Source organism: Amphibalanus amphitrite, unplaced genomic scaffold (genome assembly GCF_019059575.1).
Source record: "Amphibalanus amphitrite isolate SeventyFive unplaced genomic scaffold, NRLGWU_Aamphi_draft 000937F_arrow, whole genome shotgun sequence".
NCBI lineage: Eukaryota > Metazoa > Arthropoda > Thecostraca > Balanomorpha > Balanidae > Amphibalanus > Amphibalanus amphitrite.
In genome coordinates, this window is record NW_024882431.1 from 107,110 (window position 1) to 124,181 (window position 17,072).

The 17,072-nt window shown below is 50.3% G+C and overlaps 1 protein-coding gene across 5 annotated transcripts in view; it reads right to left on the minus strand.

Moving 5' to 3' along the window:
- Positions 1-7,536: 7,536 nt before the first annotated feature.
- LOC122368300 (ataxin-2 homolog) overlaps positions 7,537-17,072 on the minus strand; it is a 29,259-nt gene continuing 19,723 nt past the window's right edge. For 3 of the 5 annotated variants that reach the window (XM_043342110.1, XM_043342111.1, XM_043342109.1), the window contains 3 exons: positions 16,636-16,716; positions 13,138-13,263; positions 7,537-11,528 (listed from right to left, as the gene is read on the minus strand). In XM_043342110.1, coding sequence (XP_043198045.1) covers positions 7,990-11,528; positions 13,138-13,263; positions 16,636-16,716 — 3,746 coding nt within the window. In that variant the 3' untranslated portion in view covers positions 7,537-7,989. Of the gene's footprint in view, positions 11,529-13,137; positions 13,264-15,792; positions 16,116-16,635; positions 16,717-17,072 lie in introns of those variants that run through there. The other 2 variants (XM_043342113.1, XM_043342112.1) reach the window with 2 other exon arrangements.

Genomic DNA, 17,072 nt, shown 5'->3' on the forward strand with positions numbered 1-17,072 from the left:
GAAACGAACACCAAGCGGCTAATTATCCTCTTATCAGTGTATTGTCTCGTTAGTAAACCCGTCGGGCACGCGTTAAACAGGCGGCAGCCGCGGTCCGCGACTGCCCCGTGCCAAACCGGGCCGAATTCGGCGGTACTGCGGGGCACGCCACACAAAAACAGTCCCAAATGCGGCACAACGGCGCCGCACACTGCGCCGCGGCTGCGCCACAACGCGCGCCGCGGATCGCCACAGGTGCGTCACATACGTCACAGCGTAAAACGGCTGCGGCGCTCATCGTCCAAACGGGCTGTCGCGGCCTCTCAGCAGTGTTACAGTCGAAACAGCCGGCACACGAACTTCGCGCACGGTTTTTGACATAACCTCACACACGCATACAAACACACTGAACTGCGCCACACCCGACACACGCACGGAAATAGATATAAACTGAAACGACGATCTCTTTAGACGAGCTGCACAGGTCACTATTTATACAGAAAAGAGCACGAAGAAACTGATAGGCGTAACGGGAAGCTGAATCCTCTCAGAAAACGCATCAGTTAATCATTTCACCCATTCCTCAGCACAGTGACTGAACTGCATCCCACGTACACGGTGCAAAGATTAGTGTCTCTCGCTAGTGAGCTCGTCCATACACCTGTTAGTTACGGCACACACGAGTCTTATAAGCCTTCCCTCCTAACACAACTTCAATCTTCTCCACTAAGCGTTCACCGCAGCACGCAAGCCGTTGACAATCCTTCGCTTACTTCACCAATCACCATTTGAGTACATTTCTCACTCACTTTCGCCCTTCGACAGATGTGTTAGAATCGTTTAAAATACGACCGTTCGTTATTGACACTCGTTCCTTATTGACGAGTAAGGCACTCGCTTTTATCAAACGTTTGCGTCCAAATGACGCCTCTGTCTCAGGGTATATCTCCGATATCTCAGTCACCACACGATCAGACGGCGACCAATCACACCGCCGATCATCCGTGACGTCACAGGATCTATCAGCGCGCCGTCTCAGGTGAGTAGACCACCGAGCTGGGTATCGCACGCAGTGGTGTGGTGGAAAACCGGCAGAGGCCTCTTCCCACTAGCAGGGCCACTTCACGAGTCTGGAGCGGAAAGTACGCACGTCACACACTGTCACTGAGCCGTATCGGAGATCACACCTGTCACAGGAGTGCTGAGAATCCGCAGCGGATTGTAGGTATATGCGATATGCATCAATGTGTAGGATGTGTAGGATTCAGGATAATTGATTAAACCGTGCAGATCCGGCGTGACGCCAAGTCATCACCAGTCACGACCACCGGCAAAACAAACACTGTTATAGCGACTAGCCCACCGCACCCTGGTCACGGACTGACGCCTGTGCCCGATGGTGGGTTCCGATTTAAATAAATCAAGCGCGGTTAGTTGACAATTAACACAAATAACTCCAAAGAAAAAAACGTGCGTAAAATAAAATTACAAATACCACACAAAACAAACTGAAACTAGACTAGCCAAGCACAATATCTTCATTTGGTGCCATTATCAACTGCAAGAAAAAAAAATAACACGTAAAATCTCATGCTGAACCTTACCTTGAGTAAACCTTAACTGGTGATCATGCAGTTAGTTCGCGAACAAATTTCATCACCACAGAAAACGTGCAAAAAGTGGGAAGGGAAAAGAATGGGGATTGATTCTATTTGCAAAATACATAAATAGTGTTATCAAATGCTTCGAACTCGTCGGGCATATGAGGCAGTCTCAGGCTGATATCATGCCATCGTTTACACGGGTAGAGATGACCATAGCTTTGAGTTTCAGATAAAATAATGCCAACGACGCCAGTTTGAGTCGACTAATTTATAAACGACAAATACCGGCCATCACAAAAAGTGACCAACAATTGGATGCGCGATTACGAATGGGAAGTGTATACTGAATGGTCGTAATCCTGTTCGAAATAAATACTAAACAAATTCTCGAGCAATGTTGATTGAATATCTGGTATAAAAGTACATGATTCCTCCCGAAACAGCGCCAGTTTTCAACTTCTATGACCGCACACAGCTTCTGGGTTTCCCCTCCCCGGTATGCCTTAGTGCAACCGGGATGCAAAATTAAAAAAAAAGCTTCTGTGGGTGGTAATAATAATTGTCATGCTAGTCTCATCACCATGAACATTTTTTCCGTTCCAGTGATTTGTACATCTCGGCTACGTTCCCGTGTTATGTAAGAGTTGGTGTGCGGGGTATGTGGCGGAGTTATGGCCCCCTACATAATCCGCTTACACAATGACGCGCTGCACGCGCAGGACGCTCTGCACGCTCATCAGCTGCGGGATTTATCACAGAGCGGAGATGCGCTCCACGCTCCTCAGGCCCGCGGGATTTCTCACAGAGCCGAGGAGTGGTCACTGCGTGGCACCGCCAGATGGCAGCCGGCGATAATTTACACAATAGACGAAACGTGATCGTCCGTCCTCACGGCTGAGTTTCCTCTCACCCGGCCGGATTTGACCTGCATTGGTACACCGGTTACATTCAAATTGGGTCATTGCAGTGGCGAATTTACATCACCATTGCACATCATAAATCCCTGTGGAGTGATTCCACATGCTGAATGATACCACTAATGATAAGTAGCCAAGTATTTCTTGTAACAAAGATACATTGTTGTTATCACTTTTATTGCAGCCAATGTCTACCGTCTTCCGGTATTTATCGGCTAATTGTTCTCAGAAGCCCCCATCTAATGGCTACGGAATCCTATGTGCACGACGGTCCGAACCAAATGCCATTTCGAGGTCAGCCCCTGGAAGATTTGCTGGCAGATCTGCCATTTCGAGGTCGGCCTTTGGCATTTTTGGCGGTACATCTGGCGAGTTAGGCTATTTCCGTGATGTTCTTCCGAGGTCACATTGCAAGAATTATTAGTGGCATCGTAAAAAGGGCATTGACATTACTGATATGCCAAATGTAAAAAAACGCTCGGCACAACTAGTCAATATTTCTGTTCATCAACTTTGCTAGCTATAAATTACATATAACATATTATTCTTTGAACACGTGCATGTGCACTGCCCTAAAATTCATTTTAACGCCTCATATTTTCTGAGCCATGTCACACGACACGTGTATGACAGCTCGTCATTAGCTGTGTTTTCGCGTTACATTGATGACGGGACAGGCCCGGTTTCTCTGTGGGATGGTGCCTCCACACTCCACAGGCCGACGAGTCCCCGGTCAGATCTAAAACCCCGTAACCACCACTACCAGCCGCTGGAAATTCCCGAGTCGAACGCTGCAACCACCGTACCCGCACTCCGCGGCACAGCTGCCGTTGTCATGACAACCAATGCGACTCAAGATGGCGACAACGATGACCTTGGCGGACGAGATTCATGGCCGCTGCAAGTGTATACCGGATTCACAGACTGGTTTTGGAATGCAGCTGCCAGCTTCATTTCCGAACCTGAAAACATTGACTTTATACGTATAATACCAGCTAAGAGAGTAAGTATGTAAGCACAGGTCTGGTTAAGACGATGCGCAAAATGTAACTTTCGGTGCCTACACTGTGTTTTGCAATAGTTCACTATACTGACATATGCGTGATAACTTACACCGTCGGTGTCGTAATGTTTTTACTACAACTTTCACAAAGTTAATTCGTTCATGAGCCAACGTTTCAAAGTCTGATTATATCCACAAAATTATAAATGATAGCATTTTAGCTAGCACGAGTTTGTTGGGAAAAGAACAAACATTGCAATACCAGATTTGGTATCTTATGTCTGTGCCGAGTTTCGAAAAGAGAAAGCGCTGGGCAGCTGCACTATTTTTAATGTCCTGTGACCGTACTAAGATAACACATAGGCCAGTAGTTACTCAATGTCCTGAGACCCATAAAGTCTCGCCAAAAGCCGCCTTTGTCTGGAACTGAGCTTATAGGGTGACGACACCACACTAACAGAAGCTGATGCCATCTGAATGATTTGATTATTAAAAGAAACCTGTTGTGGTGCGCGTGAGTTCGTCTTGTGAGTTGTGCTTGTTGAGACTGGAGAGTCAGAAATGTGCCCATATTTTGCGTCGGTAGGTACTAGTTAGGCCTTTCCTAGCTAAGATGTGCACTCAAGAGATTAAACGTACACAATCTAATTACACAATTCTGAGATTTATCATGCCGCCCTCGAGTGGTCACTATATCCACCATTCGTAACACCGTGCCGTGCTGTAGCTATACGTAGTGCACGTGTACCCGGTGTGGCCGGCGGCGGCAGACGCCCCCCCCCCCCCGTCCCTGGGTGGCCGGCTCCTCAAATCCCGTCTGGGGGTCAACCTGTGCCCGCCGCTGTGACCGCCACTTCAGCACAACTCAGACATCACGCCACACTAGGCCCCGCCCCGCCCGCCGCCTGGCCCCGCCCCCCTCTGTTGCGTCATGTGCTCATCGGCTGATCCCATCGTCTCCGTAAGGAGTGGGGGCGGGGGGGGGGGGGGGTATGGAGGGGAGGGGTACTACAAGGGCGGTCATAGGCGTAGGAACAGGAGGGCCGGGGGGCCATGGCCCCCCCCCCCACTTTTTTAGCCATTTTTTAAAGTAAAATCTTTATTTTTTATTTAAATACAAAACTAAGAGCAGGAAATGATTCAGCAAGGTGAGATGAGCACAAAACTGCAAAGAATTTCTTCATAGGGGTATTGGGGCTCCCACAAAGTGACATTGAAGTTTCGCTGGCCCCCCCACTTTTCGTGAGGTTCCTACGCCCATGAGGGCGGTACATCAAAGGCTCCTGAGTCCATTCAAGGTATCGCTTCGAATCGAGCTTAACCCGGCAGTTGCTGGGGTATTCCGCCACCAACCGTTTGCTGGGGGGGGGGGGGGGCGTTAAACGCCCCCAGCCGATAACTCGAGAACCGATAGGCGCAGCGAAACGCACGAGGCGGCAAACGAAAGAACGCGACGAGACGCTTCAGATGAGTACTTTAAAATTGAATTTTGAGGTCACAGGTCGGGTCAAGGTCAGGTCAAACACCTGAAATCGGGCTTTCAGTAGCATGGACTTCACTTCAGGACTTCGCAATGGGCGCCTCTCGTCATAAACTCTGTCAAAACGGTGCACAATCCATCATATAAGGCCTACAAGAGTGTCAGCTTCATGTAGGGGTCAGTCAAGCATAGGTCAGGGTCAAGGTCAGGTCAACCGGGTAAGCACATATCCCCGAAAATCGAAACTGATATTCGCAGCCTGTGACACATGTTTTATGGGTAATTTGGGGCGTAGAACACGATGGTGACATTCATTTTATCATATGTGTACGTGTTTGCCTCAAAAAGTTCAATTTAAGAAATGCATGTATCATGGTCGTGAAGTAGTCACGAGAAATTGCCAAGATTCAGTTCAAGATTTTGGAAAATGCGGAACGATAATCAATAATCGAAGATAGCCATTTGATTGTTCATGGTATTGGCAGTCTAATCGCTATTACGGCATGTCTGTATGTCTATTCTGTGATTTTATATGATTTTTTGAACATATGCCGTTTTTGGTCGAAAACTCAGAAATCATGACGTCACTAAAACCTCGATATCTCAAAGATTTTCCGACCGATTTTGTTGAAACTTTGTCACAATAAACTTCAATCAATTTCCTACAGGTACCCAAAATTTGGCGCGCCTGCGGCGCGCCGTTTTTTATGCTATGGCCCGGCGAAAAAAGTGGGGGCGTTTAACGCCCCCCCAGCAACTCGCGGGTTAAGAATTAAGCGAAGGGGGTTAAGTTGATGGTTTTTTCTTGGCTGTATGACCTCGTTTGATTTAGCTTAAATAATTGTACAATGTTATAAAACTAAATATCTACATTTTCAGCAAATTACGTTTTTGTTATGAGGAACGGAAAGTATGGCTTCGGTTGGTTCTACATGGGAATAGGATAAAAGGCATAGACACTTTGTCCCCATTTGACCCAAAGAATGTTTGCTGGATCCGCCCGGGCCGACGTGCTGGCGAAATTTGGGGCTCCTTTGGGTGCGCCGGTGGGTCCTACGCAGGCAGCGAGGCCGCCGGCTGCTTAAGGAAAGGTCAGACGGTTGAGCCATACCCACGCGAGGAGTGCTTAAATCTCAGCACAGAAGTGAAGGGCCGCCGCCCAGTTGAATCGGTTGTGAAATGTGATGCGATAGACTTTTGATGTAGGTCACAGGTCGCTTTGGGTTGGTGTGTAGAAGATGACATTTTCCATTCCGTAGGATGTTCGACATCTAAAAATCTGTTTTTGATTACAAAAACGGTGTATTTGACTGCCTTTGGTGTTTTCGTAGATATGTCACCGGCACATTAGTGGCAAAATTAAAGGAAAACGGTCAACGGAGACGATATGTCATACACTTGTGCTGTGCCGCGGTGTCCTGTTGTGTGTGTGTGGGATGGGGTGCGCGTAAAACCTTGACTTTATCTGCCAGTTAAATCACCACGGAACGTCATTGTCCATCTAAGGCTATTTTCTGCCGCAAAACGCTGAGACTGAGAGACTCACTTTTTGCCATTGGCAGACGCCCTATGGCCATTGACCTCTTACCGCAGCACTCTGGAGGTTTTCAGCTATCTCCCGCAGCAACAGGGATTACGTAATAGCCGGTAGTTAATACCGGATTAAGCAGGATTTGTTAATTTGTCATCACCTGGTGTCTGTCCAGAGTGACTGACGGTTGGCTGCCCTGTGACTGATGGAGGGTCGAAACAGTGTGTTGCAGGAACCGAAAATGAGTGTGCTAAGGTCGCCATTGATCGACAAAAAAGTAAAAAAACAGTCCCTTTTATTGACATTATTATTGTTATTTTGTTTTGCAAACACTTATTACTGACGCTCTAGTTGTGCTGACTGGGAAACCACTCAATAAAGTCAGAATGTTGAGCGAATTTGTGGCATAATGTGCTAAAACTGTGGTACCAAATGTTCCATTATTGAAAAAGTTTTACTTATCCCATTTTTTATGTGACATGGATGCTTAGAACCGTGAGCTCGCTTGAAATGGTACATCCGTGACGTGTACCTGACAATCTCCAGGCACGCCATTTTCCACCCGTGGCACTCGACGTTTGCATTTACTCTCAGCGACCTGTGCACGTGCAGTGCGCAGTGTGCATTCGCCATTCAGCGTATGCTGTGCAGGTATTTAATAGACTTTGTATCTTTGTATTTTTGATCGACGATACCAACATCCGCATCTTATCTGCACTATAAAAGAAAAACGGACAATAGACCTTGGTAAGCGCGTAGTACACACTCCGACCAGTACGCACACAAGTCATCTGTCCGTTTATTTACAAAAGATTCGCGCTCGGCACACTTAATAGTAAATAAATACCGCTGCAGTGGATCGTCAAAGGTATCATTTATGGCGGTATCATCATAAAGGCGGTATCATTTATGTACTTACATAGGTCGGTCGCATGGTCAACTAACTAGCCTATGTCAAGCAAGTCCGTGCTCAAAAAGAGCTGAGAGATTCATTCGCTGCAGCGAGTCAGGCGCTACCAAGGACCTCTGATTTAGCGTAGCAGAGCAGGTGTTACTACACTCATCCGGTCACAATATGATTGCAATCTAAATGTCACAGTTTGTCAAGAGATCTGATCAAGCCTGATCTGATCTTATCAGCAAATTAAAACAAGTCAGATGTGAGATGGCTCCGCCGTGAGTTGGTGCCGCCAGCGCTAATATTGCTACCTAAACGCACATTTACTGACGCCCAGACGCGACTTTGACTCTAAACTGGCTCAGATCGAGTGGTAAACACATCCACGGTTAGCCTCACATGACGTCATCAGTGCTCGCGTCGGCGTTAGAACAGCAAGCAGACGCTGCGTGCGTCACGGCAGTACAGTGGTCCACAGCGCGCTCTCACCGGGCGCGGTGTTTGTTTTCGGCTAAAACTGGCTGCTCTAAACACTCTCCTGTCGCGCCGCCAGCGCCTCTGGTGGCGGCGGGCCGCACTAGCGGCCGTTCCTGCCCAGCACAGATGGCACTGCGGTCGGGTCTGTCTGCAGCAGCCGGTACGTCTTTGAGACGGCTGCCATCCGCTGTTTCTGCTGCTCGGGAGTGGTGCGGATCACGGCCGTCTGTTGCGGCCCGCTCCGGACCCGCTCCGGCTCCGGCTCCGGCTCCGGCTCCGGCTCCGGCTCCTGGGAGCCGTACTCCTCCTGCAGGCGGCGGAAGGACCGGGACGGTACGGCCGAGGGCCGGGCCGGCCGCGGCGCCTGGCCCGAGCCCACGGCGCGCAGCTCGCCCAGCACAGTCTCCCGGGAGTCGTTCGCCTCGTCCCGGTACTCCCCGGCCAGCTGCTGAAAGGCGCGCGACGGGTTCCGGCCGCCGGCGTACCGGCCGTTGGTCGGCGGCCGCCGCTGCCGCTCCTGCCGCTGCCGCTCCAGCTCGATCCGCTCGCAGGTCGGGACTCCCGCCGCCACCGCCGCCACCGCTGCCGGCGCGGGCGGGGGCGGACTGTGGCCGGCGGCGGTGACCGACTCCGGGCCGTGCGCGTAGTGGCTCGGGGAGCGGCGCGGCTGTCCTTCCGCGGGACGCGGGAGAACCGGCGCAGAGCCTGCAACACGTGGAGAGGCCGTACAGCGCGACCGTGCTGCCGTCTGCCGGCCGGCCGGGGAAGCTGCGGTTCGCCCCACCGCCGCTGGAGGCGCCTCTGCGGCGGGAGTGGCTGAGGAGGAGGGTTTTGCCACCCATGGAGGGACGGCAGGAGGACGGGAGGACCCTGACATCCACTGAGGAGCCGTCCTCTGTGAGGAACACTCGGGAGATCGCCCTGCCACCTGGCGGTGACCGCCAGAGGCAGACTCCGTCTGATCGCGGAAAAACCGCAGCGCAGACTGGAAGGTCACGTGACCTCTCCTCTGGGGCTCGGATTGGGACTGAGCGGAATGTGCAGCCCCCACCGAAGCATGCGACGAAAGGTTTCGCAGCTCACCGGTTACATAGCAGTGAGAAGCCTTCACCTTAGTTACAAAATCCTTCACCTCGGACACGGAATCCTTCACATGGGAAACGGAATCCCTTACATTACAAAGGGAATCCTTCACCATGCTCGAAGCACCACTAGCCGCAGCGAAGCGTGTGTTAGTGTTCTCCCGTGCCCTCGGGCGGTTACCCGGAGGCACTGGCCGGAATATCTTACTGTAACACTCGCCCCAGACCTCGTAGGGGCCAGAGGTACCGTCGGGCGACTCCAGCAGGACGTCCACCTCCATCTCCCGGTCCGGGGTCGAGATGATGACGTGGGGCACGTGCCTTTTACAGAGGGCGGTGCTGTGCGGAGCGGCGCGGACAGTGTCGTTAGAGACAATGGAGGCGAGGTCATCCGTCTGAACGCCTTTCGACTCCACTGAGATTCTAAACCGAACCGTGGCAGCATTACTTTGCTGAGTATTGTTGTTTGGATTATTAGAGGAGAAAGTATTGTGAAAATTAGCGTTACAGTCTATTGAGCTTTGTGGAGCGCTTCTCTCTTTATCTCTTTCTTTGCGACCTCTGATAACTCTGTTTTCTTCGCTGATTGTATCTTCATTTGCCAGCGCACCAGTGGCAAGATCAAGAACACTTCCAACGACACGATCAACGATGCGTTCATCGACCTTCGCAGCTTCATTTGGACGTTCTTCTTTCTCTTCTCTCATGCCACTTTCGATTTCATTTTCATCCGCACTCTCTTCGCTCTCACCTTCGATCTTCTCGTCTCCGGGTGCCCTCACCTCCGTAACTTCTTCCGTCTCTTTTTCCGTCTTCTCCGAAACCAAGCCCTCTTCCGTAACGGGCGCCAATGCCTCTCTGGTTCCACTATCGGCCACCGGCGGCGCCACCATCGCCTTCAGCCGTTCGTTCCGTTGCTCCAGCCTCTGCAGCCAGTTGTCGAACTCCTTCTCCCGTTTGTCCCTGAACAGCAGCTCTCCGTCGTTCTCGCCAGCGTTAAACTCCCGCCTGCTCCTCCAAATGTCGGCCACGAGCGCCTCCAGCTCCCGCCTCTGATCCTCATCAACTCTCTCCTCTACCACCTCTCGCACCTGCTGCTCCTGAACCTCTTCTTCCTCCTCTTCCGCAGGACTCTGCAGAAGACATTCCTCGTCTTCTCTTTGATCACCTCCATTCGAACTATGCTGGCCCACACCTCTTTCCTGTAAGATCATCGACCTTTCCGTCGTGAGTAAGGTCACGTCTGGGGTCACCGACCGTGACCGCACCAGCGTGCCGTCATCTTCTGTGACGTCATCGTCAGACGTCACCGTGGATTCTTCTTCGTCGTTTTCTTCAGAGGAGGTCGCCAACTCACATCCACCGGCACTCGTTTCGCCTACTTCAGCTTCTTTTTCCAGATCTTCGACATGTTCAGCCCCTAAACAGGCTTCACTAGGGTGCGATAAGCTCTCTGATTCGGAGTCAGATTCAGAGTCGGACTCTGAGCCAGACTCTGAGTCGGTTTCGGATTCGGTATCGGTGTCGGATTTTTCACATGTTCCGTCGGTTTCGCCGCATTGCTTGGCGTCATCTCCCGTCCGCACAGAACCGAGCCGGTCCTGTCCACCGCGGCCCAGCTCCCGCTGCGTGTGCCCTCCACGGTAGGAAGCAGGCGCACAATGTTCTTCCTTCACGCACTCCTGTCTATTAACGCTCTCCGCTTCGTTCTCATGGGCATCCAAGTCCTCCATCACAAGTTCCCTGCCTCCGGCGCCCAGTTCTTCTGTGCTCTCCGTTTCAGGTTCGTCCCCGTCTACCTCCGGCTCGGAGATCGTCTCCTCGGCGTCGCCAAAGCCGCTGCTGACGCTGCTGACGCTGCCGATGCTGTTGATGCTGCTCATTCGAACACCCCTGCCACCGCCACTGTTGTTGGCGGTGTTCGTCCGCACCGGACTGGCCACACAGTCGTCTAACAGTCTATGGCAGACGTCATTTCTACACAGTCCTTGGCATTGTTTGCTCTTCAATGCCTCCCATGGCAGATACCTTTCGTATTCGCCGTATCTATTGCAGTTTGGAACGCAGGCGTCACCGTTTCGTTTGGACCTGAAGTTCTCTCTGCTGATAGTGATACGGTCTCTCGCAGGCGCACCGCAGACCCTTCTTTCACCACCAACATTATCACTACCATTGCTATAACAAGTACCAACGGCGCTCACAGCAGCCTCTCTCACACTACCACACCTCCCGCTCTCCTTCACTGAAATTCCGTTCGGCACACGGCTATCCCGCTCGTCATCTTCGAAGTTCGACAGCAGCCGAGCCAGTCTCGAATGTCCCGGAGTCTTCACCGGCTCCTCTTCCTCAGTGTTCCTAGCATCTCTGAGACCTGCCGATGTCCTTGCAGACACTCTTGAAGGAGTACCGGGTGCAGGGGCCGTGGCCGGCAGGTCTGTGTGCAGCAGCCACGCCCTCCTCCGGCGCTGTCCCCGGATGACGTCAGAGCTGCCTCCAGTGACGTCAGAGCTGCCTCTGATGACGTCACGGCCGAACGGCAGGCCCAGCCGGCGGAAAGCTACCGGGGACAGCGGGCGAGGCGTTACACCACTCCCACCTCAAACCGCTTTGCTGTTTTACACTACTCGATTATTATTAACTCTCTGTGCAGCTATGCAAGCCCACCCATCACCCATGCATCAGCGCCTAGCCCGATGTGCACTAGCACCCATCACCAACGTAGTAGCTCTTTCCATGACCCTGATCCATCACCATCACCCATCCCCGACTGTGGCCCCATGAGTCAGCGCTGCAGAAGCCTCCCAGCCGTCAGTCCTCCCTACACTGACAGAGCAATGTGTGCATACAGCCGGGCCCGAACGGACCCGCGATTTGTTTGTTTAACTCACACCCAGACTGAGTCAGATCGGGGTGCAGTGCCATGGCGCCAAGTGAAATCGGCAGACGCAGTGTCAGTGGAAGCACACTGAATAAAAGGACTGGCGATATGTCGCCTTTCCGGCAGAAATAGTAAAGTGAAATGCATTTACTATCTCTTCGGATAGCCCAGAATAGTATGGTTTAAGGTCTGTGATTTTTCTATTAGGTATTGATTTAGAGTAGAAATAAATTATGTGTTTAAGGTAATAGCTAAAAGTTTTAAAACCATGTGTATGCTGTGAATTATCATTGCTATTATTATCATTATTTTAAATAAGATAGAAGGCAGAAAGTCCTGTCTAGAACGCGAAAAGGTCTGGTGTTGTTGGGACAAGCAGCCATTCATCGAAGTAAAGTTGAAAAAAGTTATATGTATACAAAATATATGTATAATACCTATCTAACTTGTGCAGTGTGCGTAGCAGTGATACGTTCGATGCTCGAATATTGACACAATGAATTACTTTGTTCACTATAGTATAAACTTTCGGTTGATCTGGCATTCATTTATGGTAAATATATGAACGGGCAGCAGCATCAGCAGCTTCCCTTCAAAGCATCTGCAACGCGCGAGGATCACAAGAGAACGCACACAAACACAGGCAAGCGGGGTTGCAATTCGCATGCAGCATGCAATAAAACGCACTGCATTCACAATGAAAGCCCGCGAAACAAACACACGACCCGGGAGAGCACGAGCAGAAGCACCCGTATCCCGTCCGCGCGCGCGCGCGCGCGTGTGTGCGTGTGTGTGTGAGGGAGAGGATCCGGACCAAAATGAGGACCTCAAAGGGAACGGGGACCACCGCAAACTTCTTACCTTATTCACAGGCAGGGCAGAGGAAGTAACAAGGAAACGTAGGTGCAAGCAAACAAACGAGATACAAACAAAACTCAAAACGAAAAGTTGTAATCAGGGAACAAAGCAAAACACTAGCAGAAACGATTGAGAGATATGCATACAATTTAGCAAAAGCATGAAATCAAGTAGAAATAAAAGGCTACGAAAGGAACTCTTTAGAAGTACATGGTGAATTTAACATATTATGGTTTTAGCATGATAGTGTTTATGCGCAGTAGGAGGAATAACACAAATTTATGTATTATTTATTTGGATTTCAGTTATACAACGTTTAAAGAATAGTTTGCTGGACGGGGGTGTATACCAAGCCATTTGGCAGTCACTGGGGAGTTCGACCTAGCGGCAACCTGTCCCCGACCTGGCAGCCGATATGGCAGTACCGTACCTTGATCATCGGCTGTCATTTGCTGCAGCATCTGGAAGCTGCGCGAGGGAATATGGCCGCCCGTGTATTTCCTGGGCTCAGGGACCTCCTGTTGGGACGGGGGCACGGCCGGGCCGCTGGCACCTCCTGGGGGTCAGAGGAGGTCGCAGAGGTCACAGAGGGGTCAGAGAAGGTCACAGGGGGTCAGACAGTGACCTCCTGCTGGGACGGGGGCACGGCCGGGCCGCTGGCACCTCCTGGAGGTCAGACAAGGTCACAGAGAGGTCAGAGAAGGTCACAGAGAGGTCAGACAGTGACCTCCTGTTGTGATGGAGGCATGGCCGGGCCGCTGGCACCTCCTGGGGGTCAGAGGAGGTCGCAGAGGTCACAGAGGTCAGACGAGACTAGGGGGCCTCCAAAGGGTTACAAAGTGTCGCACAGGCAGGTCAAGAAATGTCAAGTTGGAGGTTTGCGGTGCAAACTGAGGGACGGAACAGACAGGTATTTGGACTGGTCGAATCAGAAGTCAGATAGAGCACTACCGTACGAGCCAAGTGAGCAGACGAGGCAGAAAAAAGTACAAAGACCCAGGGGCAATAATAGAGCAGTAATGGAGCTAGAAAGAGTTGAAACGTCAAGGGTGGAAGCGAAGGTCAGGCCCGGGCATGATCCGAGCTCATACCACGAATGAGTTGAGTCATAAGTAATGACCTGAGGTAACTCACACTAACTGAACAACAGATGTCACATTTACGAAAAACATGAATATCGAATACAGTGGCGGATCCTGGGGGGGGTCCACGGGGTCATGACCCCCCCCCAAAAGGTCTGAGAGGGTCATTTGACCCCCCCCAAAAGCCGAAGACCTAAATGCGCTATAGACGCCGTCTTGCATGCTCAAAATCACCTGTCAAACACTTCTGAGCTAATACCTTTGTTTTTCTGGATCGTGTTGCGTGAAAAGGCGTAGGTATTGAAGGCCAGAATCTTACTCGTTTTTGTCTCAACCGTGCGAGCACCAGGGGATGATCCAGGAAAACTCCAAGGGGATGGTCATGAATTTAATTCGTGGTGCCCCTACCTATACGGCATACGCACAATTAAAAACTCAACGGATTTCTGCCACTTAATTTTGGTGATGTCCTATTTCCATTTTTTATTTTGTTGGTTTATTTTTAGTGCCCCTGGGCCCTGGCAGGTGAAAATCACGTCGGAGGCGAAAGAAATTCACGGGAATCTCAAAAATCACGTCAGGACATTCAGGGCTCTCTGACCAGCCTGACAGCTAGGGCCCTTCTTACTTCCTGGGGCCTCTTGTGAATAACCGCTAGTGTCTGTGTCTGACCCCTTAGAGAGGAGGCCCCTTTAGAGAGGAGGCCCTCTGTAGAGAGGAGACCATCTGTAGAGAGAAGGCTCTATGTAGAGAGGAGGCCCTGTGTAGAGAGGAGGCCCTCTGTGGAAAGGAGACCGCCTGAATGCAGAAGGCCCTCTGAAGAGAGGAGACCCGCTGTAGAGAGGAGGCCCTCTGAAGAAAGGAGGCCCTCTGAACAGAGGAGGCTCTTTGCAGAGATGAGGTCCTCTGGCTCTTTGAAGAGAGTAGGCCTTCTGGCTTCTGTAAAGGAGGTCCTCTGAAAGGGAGAGACCCTCAGTAGAGAGGAAGCCCTCTGTAGAGAGGAGGCCTTCTGTAGTTAAGAGGCCCTGTGAAAAGAGGAGGCCCGCAGTAGAGATCGGTGGTCCTCTGTAGAGAGGAGGCCCCTTCTGTGTTTTGACAAATGTTTTTGCAAATTTTTCGCGGCGCTTCGCGCCGCCGATTCATGTACCTACATACGTACAGGTCAATACGAAATCGTGACTGTAATTACATAAACCAACCGTGTCAAATTGAATCAGAATTCATATGTGTATACTGTGAAGGAACTCCGGTTTGTACTGCCATGCTAAAAGGGTGGTAAAATTTGTGTTTTGGAGCTGTGTTTTGACACATTCTTTTGCAAATTTTCTCGGCGCTTCGCGCCGCCGATTCATACACCGATGAATACGATAGATCGTGACTGTAATAACACCAACCGTGTCAAATTGAATCCGAATTCATATGTCTACTGTGAAGGAACTCCGGCTTGTACTAGCATGCTAAAAGGGTTGTAATATTTGTGTTTTAGAGCTGTGTTTTGATAACTTTTTTTTTGCAAATTTTTGCGGCGCTTCGCGCCGCCAATTTCATACACAGGTCAATAAGAGAGATCGTGACTGTATGCTACTAATGCATTAGACTAAAAGTGAGGTAACTATATCTACTTCTGGGTTTTTAAGTCGGTCGATCCGCCCCCCACCCCCCCCCCCCCCCCAGTAAAAAATCCGTGGCGACGCTCCTGTATAGGTGGGTTTCACTAACTAAAACTACTGAGCCGAGTGACTTACGATAAAACTTCATCTTATAAACGACGAAGATCAAATGTCATTTCATCTCGACATACTCGCTTCCTACCCCCCCCCCCCGGTCGTCAGAATTCATTCATCATCAGACGGCATGTCGGCCGACTGGTGACCCCCCCCAAAAAGTTCCCCTAGATCCGCCCTTGATCGAATACAAACTACACCACACGCAATGGTACAGTTTGACAGGTCCTCACAAACATGGGACATTATTGCGGCCTATACGGAGGATGGAATTCTTACCAGTGGGTGGCATTGCCCCAATCGCACGGAAGTACAGGTAGTCCGAAGAAAGATGATGAAGAAATAATCGAAATCAGATCCATCACCAAGTTGAAATGCAAACTTTATGCAGGCAAACACTGGCAAACCTTATAATAATTAAAATCCCATGATCGGCTAATCAACTTGCGCAAATGACCACATAAAGCAAGAAAGATCTGACGGTTAGCCGGGAAATAAATGAGCAGTTGCCACATGCCACCTACTTCTTTATCCGATTGGTTAGAGGGCCTTTATCCGATTACGCGCCACAAGCGTAAATAAAATGTTAAAGTATCGCCGATAATTATGTTTTTGCAGCCGTGAGTCACGTGAGCAGAGGTATACAGATCCTTCAATGGCAATAAAGCCACGGATAACGGATTACAAGACACTGCAAGTGTGTTTACGTTACATGAACGTTTCCTTGCTGAGTAAGCACTTAATACCAGAAACCTGTCACCTGTGTACTTGTATCTTTACCATCTAGAATGGTGACCGATGCGGTCCTGTTCTGGCTGAATGAGGCATATAGGTATCTGAATGGTAAACACTCAATACCGGTGTAACTACTTCTATCACCTGTCGGTATGGTGAAAACCATGATGGTCCTGTTCTGGTCAAACCTGTGTTTACACTCATTACCAGTGCATTTTTATCATAACCGGCTGCACCTGCTGGCATGCTGACAACGACGGTCCTGTTCTGGCCCGGACCTGTTTACACTCGTTAATGGTGTAGTGTTATTACCTGTTGGCATGCTGACAACAACGGTTCTGTTCTGCCCGGACCTGTTTACACTCGTTAATGGTGTAGTGTTATTACCTGTTGGCATGGTGACCACCACTGTTCTGTTCTGGCCCGGACCGCCTATCCGTGAGCTGGAGGGCGGGGCGCCGCCTGAAACTGGAACACAAACACACAGGCTTACACGGGGCACACGGGTTACGGGCGTACGAGGTAACGTTAGGTCGAAACGTTAGCATGTCGTTAAAAAATGATAATATTGAATGCTTTCCTAAAGTAACAAATCTCGAAACAGGTAGATCTTTTCGAGGTCTTTACTTACTGCCCTTTAAAGTATCAACTTTTTGAGTAACTAAGATCCAGAGGTTCTAATGCTTCACCGTACTGCTTCTTTCCCCAGTGAATAACAAACTTATCATAAAGCATTTATTCGTGCAAGCTGTGCCTGACCCTGAGCTGAGCCAAACTTACCTAAATTTAACACATACCCAAGCAAGCATGATGAAGCAAAATCC